General features: G+C 50.8%; 8 protein-coding genes across 8 annotated transcripts; 3 read left to right on the top strand and 5 right to left on the bottom strand.

The window, feature by feature from the left end:
• Positions 1–590: 590 nt before the first annotated feature.
• Positions 591–1643, top strand: VFPPC_12834 (centromere-associated protein K domain-containing protein; the record flags this gene model as incomplete). The annotated part of the gene is made up of 2 exons (XM_018290611.1): positions 591–701; positions 756–1643. 2 exons carry the CDS (start codon positions 591–593, stop codon positions 1641–1643), a joined length of 999 nt encoding a protein of 332 aa, XP_018148792.1.
• A 238-nt stretch (positions 1644–1881) lies between these two features.
• Positions 1882–3282, bottom strand: VFPPC_12833 (hypothetical protein; the record flags this gene model as incomplete). Its single annotated transcript, XM_018290610.1, has 1 exon — positions 1882–3282. The coding sequence occupies one exon, from the start codon at positions 3280–3282 to the stop codon at positions 1882–1884; it is 1401 nt and encodes a 466-aa protein (XP_018148791.1).
• Positions 3283–4232: 950 nt separating this feature from the next.
• Positions 4233–4817, top strand: VFPPC_12832 (dUTP pyrophosphatase; the record flags this gene model as incomplete). Its single annotated transcript, XM_018290609.1, has 2 exons — positions 4233–4488; positions 4543–4817. The coding sequence occupies 2 exons, from the start codon at positions 4233–4235 to the stop codon at positions 4815–4817; spliced, it is 531 nt and encodes a 176-aa protein (XP_018148790.1).
• A 273-nt stretch (positions 4818–5090) lies between these two features.
• VFPPC_00610 (pyridoxal kinase) lies at positions 5091–6431 on the bottom strand (the record flags this gene model as incomplete). The annotated part of the gene is made up of 5 exons (XM_018280596.1): positions 5091–5670; positions 5730–6060; positions 6123–6202; positions 6306–6316; positions 6378–6431. The coding sequence occupies 5 exons, from the start codon at positions 6429–6431 to the stop codon at positions 5091–5093; spliced, it is 1056 nt and encodes a 351-aa protein (XP_018148789.1).
• A 678-nt stretch (positions 6432–7109) lies between these two features.
• VFPPC_15182 (hypothetical protein) lies at positions 7110–7325 on the bottom strand (the record flags this gene model as incomplete). Its single annotated transcript, XM_018292935.1, has 1 exon — positions 7110–7325. The coding sequence occupies one exon, from the start codon at positions 7323–7325 to the stop codon at positions 7110–7112; it is 216 nt and encodes a 71-aa protein (XP_018148788.1).
• Positions 7326–7406: 81 nt separating this feature from the next.
• VFPPC_00609 (proliferating cell nuclear antigen) lies at positions 7407–8419 on the bottom strand (the record flags this gene model as incomplete). Its single annotated transcript, XM_018280595.1, has 4 exons — positions 7407–7424; positions 7496–7785; positions 7882–8311; positions 8378–8419. 4 exons carry the CDS (start codon positions 8417–8419, stop codon positions 7407–7409), a joined length of 780 nt encoding a protein of 259 aa, XP_018148787.1.
• Positions 8420–8690: 271 nt separating this feature from the next.
• VFPPC_15181 (hypothetical protein) lies at positions 8691–8927 on the top strand (the record flags this gene model as incomplete). Its single annotated transcript, XM_018292934.1, has 1 exon — positions 8691–8927. The coding sequence occupies one exon, from the start codon at positions 8691–8693 to the stop codon at positions 8925–8927; it is 237 nt and encodes a 78-aa protein (XP_018148786.1).
• Positions 8928–9542: 615 nt separating this feature from the next.
• On the bottom strand, positions 9543–11697 carry VFPPC_00608 (proliferating cell nuclear antigen; the record flags this gene model as incomplete). The annotated part of the gene is made up of 5 exons (XM_018280594.1): positions 9543–10207; positions 10274–10725; positions 10800–11275; positions 11351–11580; positions 11649–11697. The coding sequence occupies 5 exons, from the start codon at positions 11695–11697 to the stop codon at positions 9543–9545; spliced, it is 1872 nt and encodes a 623-aa protein (XP_018148785.1).
• Between the last annotated feature and the right edge of the window lie 355 nt (positions 11698–12052).

Raw genomic sequence — 12052 nt, 5'->3', positions numbered from 1 at the left:
GGAGTTTGGGGAGCGGAGGTTTGATGGAGGAGAACCTTGAAGCCACCTGATAACTTGAGAGCCTTTGGCTGTACATGTGTGCGGAGCGTCACGTGGCAGCTGAAATGTGTGGTGGGTTACATCAGCGGTTAGACACACAGGTTGATTGCAATGGGATGAATAGAGTTTTGCATTGTCTGAATGGCAGAATGAATATATTGTCACATCTTAAAGTGTGCACATAGAAATCAAAGGCAGAGTAAAACTTGTCCTACTGGCCATGGTAAATTTTGGCCATGGTTGGGTGTGGTTGAATGCAGTGTGTGAGCCAAGATCTATAAATGCATTGGGTGTAAATCCACACTGTTCGTAGGTGCACCACATATATCCATTTTATACTTCAATGCTGACTTTACTCGTTCACATTGCGAATAACTGAGAGTTACTCGCCAACTCATACAAACGCCTACTCAATCACACATCTCAATGGATGCCCTTTAGCGTTGTAGTCGATACCACACAAAGTGCACCCCCAAAGGATAAGAATACACGACGCTGCAACGCCCAAGTCACGCCAATCTTCACTTACTGAGCCTCAACACACGCAAAACATGGATGAGAGCTCCCGAGCCACCGAGGCCGACGTCTACGCGGCAAACCTTGAATTCACCTTAAAAGAGCTACAACGCAAGGTTCGCGACCACCAAGCCGAGCTCGAAAAAGTGAGTTCCCGACGCGTCGCGCCTCACCTGCATCGCTAACCCACAGACTATCAGATACGCTCATCTCAAACAGAAACCCCCCTATCACCAGAAGACCAAGCCATCGTGATAAAAACAGCCCTAACAAACATCAACACCACATCAGAGCCCTTTCTCCCCTTCGCAGGCTCCGTTCTTCCGTCCCTCCTGGCCCTACGGCGCGCCCACCAAACCATCACCGAATCAAGGACCTACCTCGAATCCCATGCCTCCGAAGCAGATTGTGAACGCAAGCAACTCGATTCTGACCGCACCAACCTCAAAGATCAGCACCTTCTCACCGATGCGCTCACGTCCCGGATCGCGGCCCTCCAGCGAGAAATCGCCGCCAAGGCTGAGATGCGGCCCGAGGACAGTGCCCGCGAGAAAATGGACGAGCTGCGTGTCAAAACAAAAAACTACGACAGGGAAAGGAAGCAGCTCATGAGGGCATTGTTGGACTTCATTGATAATCAGCTGGCACCCATGCTGGCGGCGGAGGAGCTGGGCGGTCCTGTGGTGGGGGATATCATAGAAGTTGATCCCGATGAGTTGGCGGCTGGCTTCAATACCCAGGGGAAGTTGAAGAAGCCCAAGGGCGGAGAGGAGGATAAGCGACAGAGGAGGATAGATGAGATTTGGGGAGCGGCGGCTGGCCGAGCCGGTGCCGGCGGTGGTAGTGGTAGTGGTAGGGTGGATGGCGAGGAGGAGATTGCAGCAGCGGGGAGGGAAATGCGCGAGCTGACGGAGGAGTTGTCAAATAGGCTGGTTCAGGCAAAGGGGGATAATTCGGCGTCGTATGTAGTGCTGGAGAGGGAGTCGGCTGCGGCGAGATTTCTGGTGAGGAGTAAGGTTGCGCAGTTTCATCCCAAGGATGCAAATAAGTTGAGGTTGATCGATTTTGGAAGAGATTTGGAGAATTGAAATTGGCAATGTAAGTGTGAATAAACGCACAACGTCAATGCTTCTATGGTCATAGCTAGCTTTTTGATGCTCAAATATGAATTGAGAAGAGCACATACTACACAAATCGCTCAAGATGTGCATCCCTCGGAGTGAGAACGCCAGGAATACCGAAATCGCATACACCAGACAAATTACCGAGTGCCCCTGCTACCCGTACACTTTTCCTTCGCCACGTCAAAACAAGCAAGCAAACATTTTACCACAGGGTAAACTCTTCAGGTTCTTGCTCCTTTGCACCATTCGCTCCATTTGCACCAGTTGCACCAGTTTTCTTGTTCGCCCACTCCTGTGCCCGCCTATACTCGTCAGGGTAGTCTTCCAGTCGAGAGTACGCCAGATCCAGCTTCTTTGCGCTGATGGTGAAGTGTTCTGGGACATTGCCCAGGCCACTGAGTTCGTAGTACACATAGCAGCTCTCCCACCAGGCATCGCCACGGATGAGATGTCGCAACTGGCATCCTGGGCAGATCTGCATGGCCAGAGGGCCGGTTGAATCGCCCTTCTTCTTGAATTTCGCGGGCTTCTCATTGAATGTCGATTCTCGTTCAGATTTTCTAGGCTTCCACGGCGGTTGCTCCGCGAGCACCGCGTCCTCCCGGGCTTTCTTGACCTTCTTTGATGGCTTAGCCTGGTCAACACCGTTATGTTTGGCCACGTGGTTTTGGATAGGAAGGTCGAAGGGTTCGTCGACCAAATTGATAAGACTCTCTGGCTCTACAACGGCAGCAGTATTAGGTGCTGGAGCGGGAGCAGGAGCCGCCTCGGACAGCTCTTTGAGATAGGGCTTGTCGTCCTGCATCCGCATCTTGTATTTGAACTCCTCGACAATATCAAGCACACTGTTAGAGGCTTGTCCAGAAGCCGCGTCAAGCCTGCGGGACCATGCATCGGCGAAGGGCTTGTCAAGGGTCTGCAGCGACCTAATCAGTTCCTTAACCGCAACGCCTTCGTCAAAGGTCGACGCTTTGAGGCGGTGCAATTCGACAGCCGCCAGGGCAATGGCCTCAATGAAGCTCTCCTTGTCATCTGTAGGCTGCGCGGTCAACTTGCCGTCGAATTGCCGCTGAGCAATAGGCGCCCTGTCCCTGTCGGAAGGAGGATGTATCCTCGACCGTAGGGATCGCAGCATATCTCGGGGTGTCTCTGCACCATCCAGTCTCAGATAAGCTCGATATCTTTCGGGGATACTTCTGAAAATGAGTCGGTAGAGCTTTTGCAAGTCATCCTTGGCAGCTGTGTAAACGGCAAGTGACGCAAGATATTTGGCAGTGTCCATGCGATATTGTTCGTACAAGACGTCATATTCTCGCACGGAGAGCAGGTGGGCATGTCTGTCCTGTTCCACACGCAGGTCGTACGTCTTGTCGGTCTCATACTGCTCCCTCGCGGGGAGCTGCTTCAGTTTGGGACGGGTTGGCAGAGTGGGCTTCTCGGGTTCGCTGAGACGGTCTTTGCAGTCGGGATTGACATATCGCCATATGTCCAGGGCAACCGAGATATTATTGATGTCGTCCAACCATGATGGCCAGTCCATGCGATCTCCAAGGAATGTGATAAACTCAAATGGCCCTTCTGGCGTGGGGATAGTGAGGGCCATGATGGATGAGTGGAAGCGAGGCCGTCCGCCGTGCCGGGCCGGACCAGCACAGGAGGGATTGACAAGGTGAAGCCTAATAGGCAAAGTCAATCGCACTTGTTCACTCACAAATGCGAGTTGATTGCTGATGATTTGTGGAACCTGAACAACAGACGTTTTTGTTGCACAACTGGGTTCAATACACAATTGACTTTTTTTCTCGTCCCTTTCTCAACGCGACCAGCTCAGCCCAAAAATATTTTTTTAGTCTTGGGGGGCCAGGCACTTGGAGATTTGGTTGATGGACATGGATTGACCCTGGCTCAAGGCAGAAGCGGAGCAGCGCTCTGTCGAAGGCGACCGCCATGGAGTCATTTGACGACTTTGGCTGGTGCCCAGACTCCCAGTCAACGACGGGACAACATTGAACGTTTCAGTGACAGTCTCTTGTGTAACTCGACCCAACCATGCAGCTAATCAATGATCATTTACATGTATATGCCGGTAGCCATTTACAGGGCCGCTTCAGCTGCTCCTCTCCCCACTCTGACCGCCAGGTCGACATGGCTGGGTTCAATTTTCAGCTATTGCCGCCTGTAGGTCAGGAGACAACATTTCACTGTTGCCACATGCAGTCTGGAGCACGACTGCCGTGCTCCCCGTTGCACTAGTCGCAGCCCAACCCTTGCGACTATCGCGGACATGATTGGCCAATTCATGTTGAACATTGCTTCTTTCTGGCCCTTTATCACTTAAGCCCCCGGGGTGCACCACTCTACGCCCTGTCGCGTCGGCGCGTCTCCCTCACTTGACCCCACGTACTGAGCAAGCAACAAAAAGGACAAGACATGCAGAACATCGGTCAGACCTTGGATCCCAAATAGATAATCCTCATTGCCAGCCATCCCACTTCTTGGACACCATCTTCCAACAAAACCCTCCAACTCTCCAACCCGTCCATTTCACAAACAATGTCTGCCGCCCCCGAAGCCGTCACCGCCTCAACAACCTCACCACCAGCCAAGCGCGTCAAGACCAATCTTTCCACCATGGACGCCCCTCCCCCATTGCAAGTCAAGAAGCTCTCCGACAAGGCTCGTCTGCCGACCCGCGGCAGCGCCTTTGCCGCCGGCTACGATGTCTACGCTTCCAAGGAGACCGTCATTCCCGCGAGGGGCAAGGTGCTCGTCGATACCGACATCAGCATCGCCGTGCCCGCCGGAACTTGTAAGTACTCGCACACGTCGGACACATATAAGGTACTAATTGATCCCCTTTAAGATGGACGCATTGCCCCCCGCTCTGGCCTGGCATCGAAGCACTTCATTGATACGGGCGCTGGTGTTATCGATGCCGATTACAGAGGGCAGGTGAAGATCCTGCTGTTCAACCACGCCGAGACGGACTTTGAGATCAAGGAGGGCGATCGCATTGCCCAGCTGATCATTGAGCGAATCTATACCCCTGAGGTGGTTGAGGTGCAGGAGCTGGAGGAGAGTGTGCGTGGAGCGGGTGGTTTTGGCAGCACCGGTGGGTTTGCCAATGGTACTGTTTAGAATTTGAAGCTTTTAAAGGTATGCGTGGGTTAAGAGACTGCTTCTCAACGTATCTTTCCATGATGATGTAATGATCATTCTCCTTGAGGTTTCAAATATGAGAGGTCATAGAAGGGATCTAGGATTAGAAAAAGCCCTCGAATTGAACGGGAAATCGATCCCACCAAGGTCCATATGAACCAACCAGTCGAATATGTAAATGTGTATATTATGGGCCATTGATGCGTGCGCATATCTATATCTATCTTTAGTCCAACGTGCGCCTTCACACATCTATATTTGCTGTGCTTTAAATTCGACTCCAGGACTCCTCAAACACTCCAAATTCTGCACCAACTGCAACTCCGAAGCCTTAGACTTGATCTGCTGCTCGCCCTTTCCACTCGCCCTGTCTTGTTCCGACAGCCGCGCCCTTGTCCTTTCAATCACGCCAGGCATAGCATCTCTCGTCTTGGTCAATACCTCATGCATGCTGGCCAGCACCTTTTCCGCAGCCCGCGCCAATGGCAACTCAGCAGCAGATGCAGAGTCATCACTCAACCAGCTTGGCTGGCTGATAAGCCCGGGAACTGCCTGAACTGCCTCGCGCATCCGGGCTGTGACGAGAGCGCCAAACATGTCACCCGTTCCGCAGAAGTAGCAGTCAATAGAAGGGAATGTGATCTTAAAGAGCCGCGCTTTCCCGGTTGATGTCATGCTCGATCCGATGACGGATAGATGGGAAGACGGTTGTCCAGGCGGTGAGAAGTTGACGGATGTGATGATAACGTGGGGGATGCGATATTTGTCATGGAGGGCTTGAATAGCTGTGTTGAGGGATTCCAAGTCTACAATCTTGACGCCTGAAAGAAGCCTGGGTGCCTTGTTAGTAAAAAACACCATACCAATAAGGGTAATGCGCCATGAACGTACTCGGCTTCGAACTGGTTCGGCAGAATCAAGTCTGCATACTCAATCAAACCTTTATAAGCGGGGACAACATCCTCAGCTACGTAAATCTTTCCATTATCACCCATTACCGGATCAAGCACCCAGAAGAAGTTTCCCGGCGCATGCTTGTTACTCTCTTTGAGTTCCTTGGCGATATTGCCCACCGCAACGACCGCCTCCGCCCCAGGAATGTATCCCGACAACATCATGTCAAAGTCGTCGAGGTAAGACTGGCGCAGGCCATTGTATAAGTCTGTGATTTCCTGGGCAGAGACCTTTGTGCCTGTCCATTGTCTGTAGCCAGTGTGGTTGCCTGCATAGCATTAGCTGGTGCTCCGAAGCCGGAGAGGGCGAAAGCGAAGGGGGACAAAGTACTGAATTGGACGGTGTTTAAGGCTGCAACGTCATAGCCAAGAGATTGGAGAGCAAATACGGCAATTTTGTTGCCGACATATCTGCAAATTTGGTCAGGACAGTCCGTGATTTCACAGCGCAAGTTTGGGCGATGCTCAAAGCACTTCAGTAGGTGCTGTAAACCAGCTGGCTCAGGAGACGTACCCAGATACAACCTACAGGGCACGTCAGTGTTTTGTTCTCACAGCTCAATACACAGGATTCATTGATACGTACATGGCTCGCAACGGCGAGAACTCGCGGGGCTGGTGCAGGCGTCGAGGCTGCCATGCTAGAGGCTCAGGGTGTGTGGTTGGATGTGGATGATGAGAATCGTCAATGCCCCAATGATGGCAAACAGCGTTTGCTGGCGCCACCTACACGCCACTGGAAAGATACGCGGCTTTATGCAAAATGAATGTGTGAAAGGGACCAAAAACTGCAGGATAAGATGGCACCACGTCTTGGTTTCCAGATTGTTTAGAGTGTCAAGACACTTCCAAGTTTGCTCGCGCTACTCCATGACTCTGACTCTCGATGCAAAAGGCGCACAAATCCATAAGTCCAGTCCACAAACGATTCGCCCCAGACCCATCAATTGATCTCATTTGTCATGCGTTGCGCAAGTGGGCACTAGAAGGGCCGCTAGAAAGGGAAGCCACGAGGGCGCACTGGTTCCTGTCTTCTAACCAGAAGGCGAGGTTCAACGCTTGGTTGCGATGAAGAGTGGGGCGATGGTGACAATCTACCTGCCTCCCAGGGCAATTCAACCAGCTTTGAAGTTCAACTCAACTCGCCCAACATCACCAATCTCGAAGTAGCATTGGCGCATCACATATCACTTTCTGCAACATTTGAATATGAACGGTTGTTGTACTACGTCTCTTGCTTCCCCACCTCGCTGTGATAGACATGACGATTGCCGTAAGATCGGTGGCCCACAATATATAACAAGTCACAAAGTCACCATCACTTTTGCCGTGGCCAAAAAAGTAGAGCATATCTGGATTCATTATCGTCAAAATACACCACATCCACCCATCTAATCACATGTAGCATGATAGAGCAAGATTCCCAATAGCTATCCCGACATCCACCCACCATATCCATTTCATCTGAATCACATTTCCTCATCCAGTCCATCAACCGGCATCGTATACCCCAACGTGGCATTGCATTGTCCATAAACGCCAGTCTACAAAATATTACGACTCTCGCTTATTTGTGAATGTTGTTTTCCCATATCTGACCTCAGTTTTACATTTCTTACTCGTCGTCACCAATCTGTAATCCCGCGTCGTTAGCTAAACATTCTCCAAATTGACATCAGGGAACAAAGAAACAAAGAAACTTACCTTGGGCGCCAGGTAGAAACGAAGATAACTGCTACCAGACAAGTTGTACTCCACCAAAAGAGGGACTTCGCTCGACAGGCAAATCTTGACCTGGGTCGACAGGGCAGCAGCCTTGCAGAAGTTGACGAGGTACTTGAGCGAAAAGGTCAGCGACACTGGCTCGGTAAGCTCAATGTCGACATTCATTTCTGGCTTCTCGACGTTGGTGTGGCTTCGGAGAGTAACGGAACCGTTGCCAATGTCACCGTTGCATGCAAACTTGACACCATCCTTATTCGCTTCAATGCTGACTAGACACCACAGCCATGGTTAGCTCAGCACAAAAATATACGTCTCTCACAATCCAATGATTCTCGATAACCCGCCAGAATTGAAGTCAAACTTACCAGACTCAGACATGGCAGCAAGATCGGTGCAGATTCTTCGAAACTCGGCAGCAGGCATGGCAATAGTAGCAGCGTATTCAGTCTGCGGGATACCCAAGTGCTCTTGATCAATATCCATAAGCTTCAAGTCGTACTCGCTGATTCTATCATTCTCGCTGCTCTCAAACACCAAGTTCAGAACATCCGGGGCATCCTCTGCCTTGAGGGTGAGGATATCCTCGTTTTGGGCGGCGCGCAAGACCTTGGTCAGGGAGGTCAGGTTCACTCCGAGGGCGATGTTTCGATCGCATCGGTAGGGGGAGAAGCCTTCGGCCTTGAGCATCATAGAGACCAGGGCGACATGGGAGTTATCCATGGCCTGGAGGGCGATGCCGGAGTCATTGCAGTCAAAATTGCAGTCTTGGACGAGGTCCTTAATGGCGTCGACAACCTGTGAGTGAAGATGTTAGCATGGGCAACGCGCGGGAAGCAGCACGAAGAATGAAGAGTTGTTTACCTTCTTCAGGATGTTAGCCTGCTCAAGCCGTGCTTCCAACATCTCTGCGAGGAAGAAAAGGGTTAGCAACTTCACAATTGCCAGTCTTTCAGTCCGACTGTTCCAAACGTACTGTCTGAACTTGTGTGAGTGTGAAGAGCGGGGGAAAAGAGACGACAGGCGGTGAATGAGCCAAGGTCAGGTTTCAGAAGATGCGAACTGGGTTGAGGAGGGAAATTCAGGAGGAAATTTCCAAATTGTGTTTATCACGAGATGGTTTGCAGAAAGAACCAGTGTGGGAGAAGAAAGTCACGGAAGCAAAACGTTGTGAAAAATGGTCAAGCAAGCACTTAACACGCGAGGGAAGCTGTCTGGTCTGGTGGGTAAAATGAGACGCGTCTGTGGTGGGGTTCCCTTTGGGTCTGGTCTTGAGAGGGACCAGCGGCAGGTAAGAAATGTGACGCCAACTTTACGCGGGGCACAAGATTGGACGTGTCCAGCTGATGGCTGGGTGGTGGCTTCAACGCTTCAACCCAAGCTCTGCTCTGGATTGCTCCAAGAAATAAATTGAAACAATGACAATCATTCGCAAGACATACTATTGGGTAAACCGTTCTGCAGCCAATTGTCCCGTTTCCAATTTATCACCAGTGTTGCAAACGTCTGGTTCATCTAACCAAGTCTCGGGAACAAATTTATTGCTATGAAAATCCCAAGCATCAGTATCCCATTCTGCTCTGCAATCCCACGTCATCTGAAATATTTAAATACAAAGAAGAATTATGTTGCCGCGAAAAGAAATAACAGTATATACAAGTAATGCAAAAAGTAAATGCAGCATCGTACCAGCCGCGGCACGAGCTGCATGGAATCAAAGTTGCACCAGAATTGAACCCAAAGGTGACACTCCACCATCCTAGTCATGTAACCAGAACCGCTTCTGCGTATAAAATTGTTGTTTGCGCTTAACCCGGAATGAAACAAACCCATCTTTGTCACCGTATCCTGAACCGTCTAGTTGACGCCGTATACTCCTAGAACCCCTGTGCGATGTTGCCTGTGCGCCTAGATTGTGCTGTGTACCGTTTTGCCGCCAAGAAACACAGGCGGGAAATATAAATAGTAAAGAGTAAACTGGTTGTGTAAATATAAGAGTCGTTACACATTGTCGCTCCGATTGTATGTTTTACAAGGAGGCAACTCGGTCGGACGGAGGAGCACTGGCACGATTCTTCGGCCGCAAGTTGATGACTGTCTCCAGCTCTCTTAGCATGCCCCTTGTAGCATCCATGTCTTTGCGAGCCTGTGCCTTTTGCTCACGCTCCTCCTTCATTTTGACGATTCGTTCCTCTCTGGTGAGAAGGCTCTTTGGCCGTGGGCGCGCCACCGCTTCGAAAACTTCTGGCGTGTCTGGTTCGCTAGGCTCATTTATATCGGAGCCAATAGGTGATTCACCCGTCAAGGCCTTCAAAGCATCCGCGGCGGTGCCTTCGCCAACCGTCGTCAGGCCACTCAGCGAACTCCTCGGCGACATCAGCGTGCTCATGGAGGATAGTCTCTTTTCGTTTCTATCGATTCCGAGAGCGAGAGCAGCTTTTCCCTCTTCCCAAGCCGACATCAGTTCCTTGAGATCCACTCCGATAGACTCGTATTGCGACATCAGGTTCGGTCCTAGTTCCGATACATCATTCGAGTCGTCTAGTGCGCGGTCTGATTCTTCTCTAAGCAGGTGAAGCTTGGCCTGCAACCCCCGAATTCCGGTAGATAGCGAGTTCAATTTCCGCAACTGCGATCGCCAGCGCTCCCGTCCAGGTGTTAGGGGGATTTTCGGTGTTGGGGGTACGGGAAATGCTGCAGAAACAAAGAATAATCAGTCTATGGGCCATTTTAGCTGGGTGACATTCGGATAGTTCTTACATTCAGCTTCGGTCAGTATGTTCTGGAGCTTGTAAAATGCAGCCTTTGTGCTAGCATTGAGGTTTCGAAGCACTTCCACCGCCGTTGTCCATCGAAGCAAATCCGAGCCTTCACCATTAGCATCAAGGGCCAACAGCGCACAGAGAAGCATTTTACGTGTCGTGTGGAATCGCGCAGCCAGGATTTTCAAAGTTCTGAGTGATTCAGAGTCTTCAAACTCGGTTTCGCTGAAACCCTGCAGGGCATCGGACATGTCAAGATCATTGATGTCGTACATGTCATAATACTTTTCCAGCTCCGTTTGCTCCGAAAAGCCCCTTATGAGATTCGACATTTGCTTGTACGCGTCCAGAACATCTGCAAACGAATTCTTCAAGGCTTTGCGCAGTCGCACGCATTTTCGGGCCTGGTTGCGATCTTCAAGCCTGCTAATTGGAGGCAACGGAGCACTGCTATAAAATGGATCAGTATTTGTAGTCAATGAAGCATGGAGCAAAGTTAGCTCCGTCCTGTGCCGCTCGCTTACATTCGATACCCACGAGAGACAAGCTCTACCTCCTGCACGAGCGACAATGTAGCTTCCGAGGCGCTATCAAAATCGTTCGAATTCGAAACAAAGGCGGCGATTTCGGCCAAAGATTGCTCCCTTCGGTAACGAAGCCATTGCCGGCGCATGTATATCTGACCAAGAAATGCAGCAGCCGCAACCAAAACCACGAGGAATGCCAGCCGTTTTCGCGTGACGTACGAAGGCGCGCTTCCTAAAATCCAACTCAAGACAACGGCAATAGCAAGGGCTCCGAGAACTGATGCAAGAATTCCCTCTGTCGATAAAAGCGACTGTTTTGTGTCGTCGTCGCCCGCGTGAGATACATTCGCAGCAGAAGGTCGATGGCCCAAGATTGACGTGCCGCTTAACAATTGCGACGCAATGATGGTGTAGCGAAACTGCTCAAGAAACTTGGAATTGTCGGCGCGGTCGATGCTTGCCACCACGGCAGCCTGCCAAAGTAAAATAAAATGTCAGTAGAGGAGGAGCTACCAAATTGCACCACTGAACCAAAAGTGGTATCCTACCGAACAGTTCCTCCTAATGGATTGCAGCGTCGTTGTCCGAATGGCCCTTGGCGCATTTGTCTGTAAGGCGGTCGGAACTTTGCCTCGAAATCGAGACTTCACCATAGGTCGACCTGTAGGAGCAAAAGGCGAAGGACTCGGCGGTGGCGACGAGTCGGACAGCGTCGACAAAGGTCGCGGTGGTGAACTGTCCATGGCCGCCCAGTCCGCCTCGGATCCGTCTCCTCCATCTTCAAGCACGCACGGGTCAGGCAAACTCAGATGAAAGACTGCTTCGTTTTAGAGCGAAATAACCTACCTTTGAGGTAGTCGGCTAGAGGCGACTCCTCATACACAATGGGTTCCATGTAGCGACTCTTGTGTGGTAGAATGACGTCGCAAAGGCGGTGACATGCACGGCATTGGCAGCACAGAATATGCGCCCCAAGCCAAGTGAAGAAGGTTTGTCAGAGTGAAGAAAATCGAAGTAGATGAGGAACAAAGAAAATATATTCACAAAAAAAAAAAAAAGGAAAGAGTTGCAGGTTTGAATGCTCTGCAAGCGTGTCAAGGCGAAGCACTGTTGCTAGGCCATGTCAACTCAGGGGATGCTGATGTTGACAGAAAATGAGGCAAAGCAGGTAGAATGGCAACTAGGGATTGACATGGATGATGAAGACTGGAGCAGGGGTGGAATCAATACAATGCAAGCATGTGGGCGAG

Source organism: Pochonia chlamydosporia, chromosome 1 (genome assembly GCF_001653235.2).
Source record: "Pochonia chlamydosporia 170 chromosome 1, whole genome shotgun sequence".
Classification (NCBI taxonomy): domain Eukaryota; kingdom Fungi; phylum Ascomycota; class Sordariomycetes; order Hypocreales; family Clavicipitaceae; genus Pochonia; species Pochonia chlamydosporia.
The sequence above is the reverse complement of the archived record's forward strand: the minus strand, read 5'-3'. Positions and strand labels throughout refer to the sequence as shown.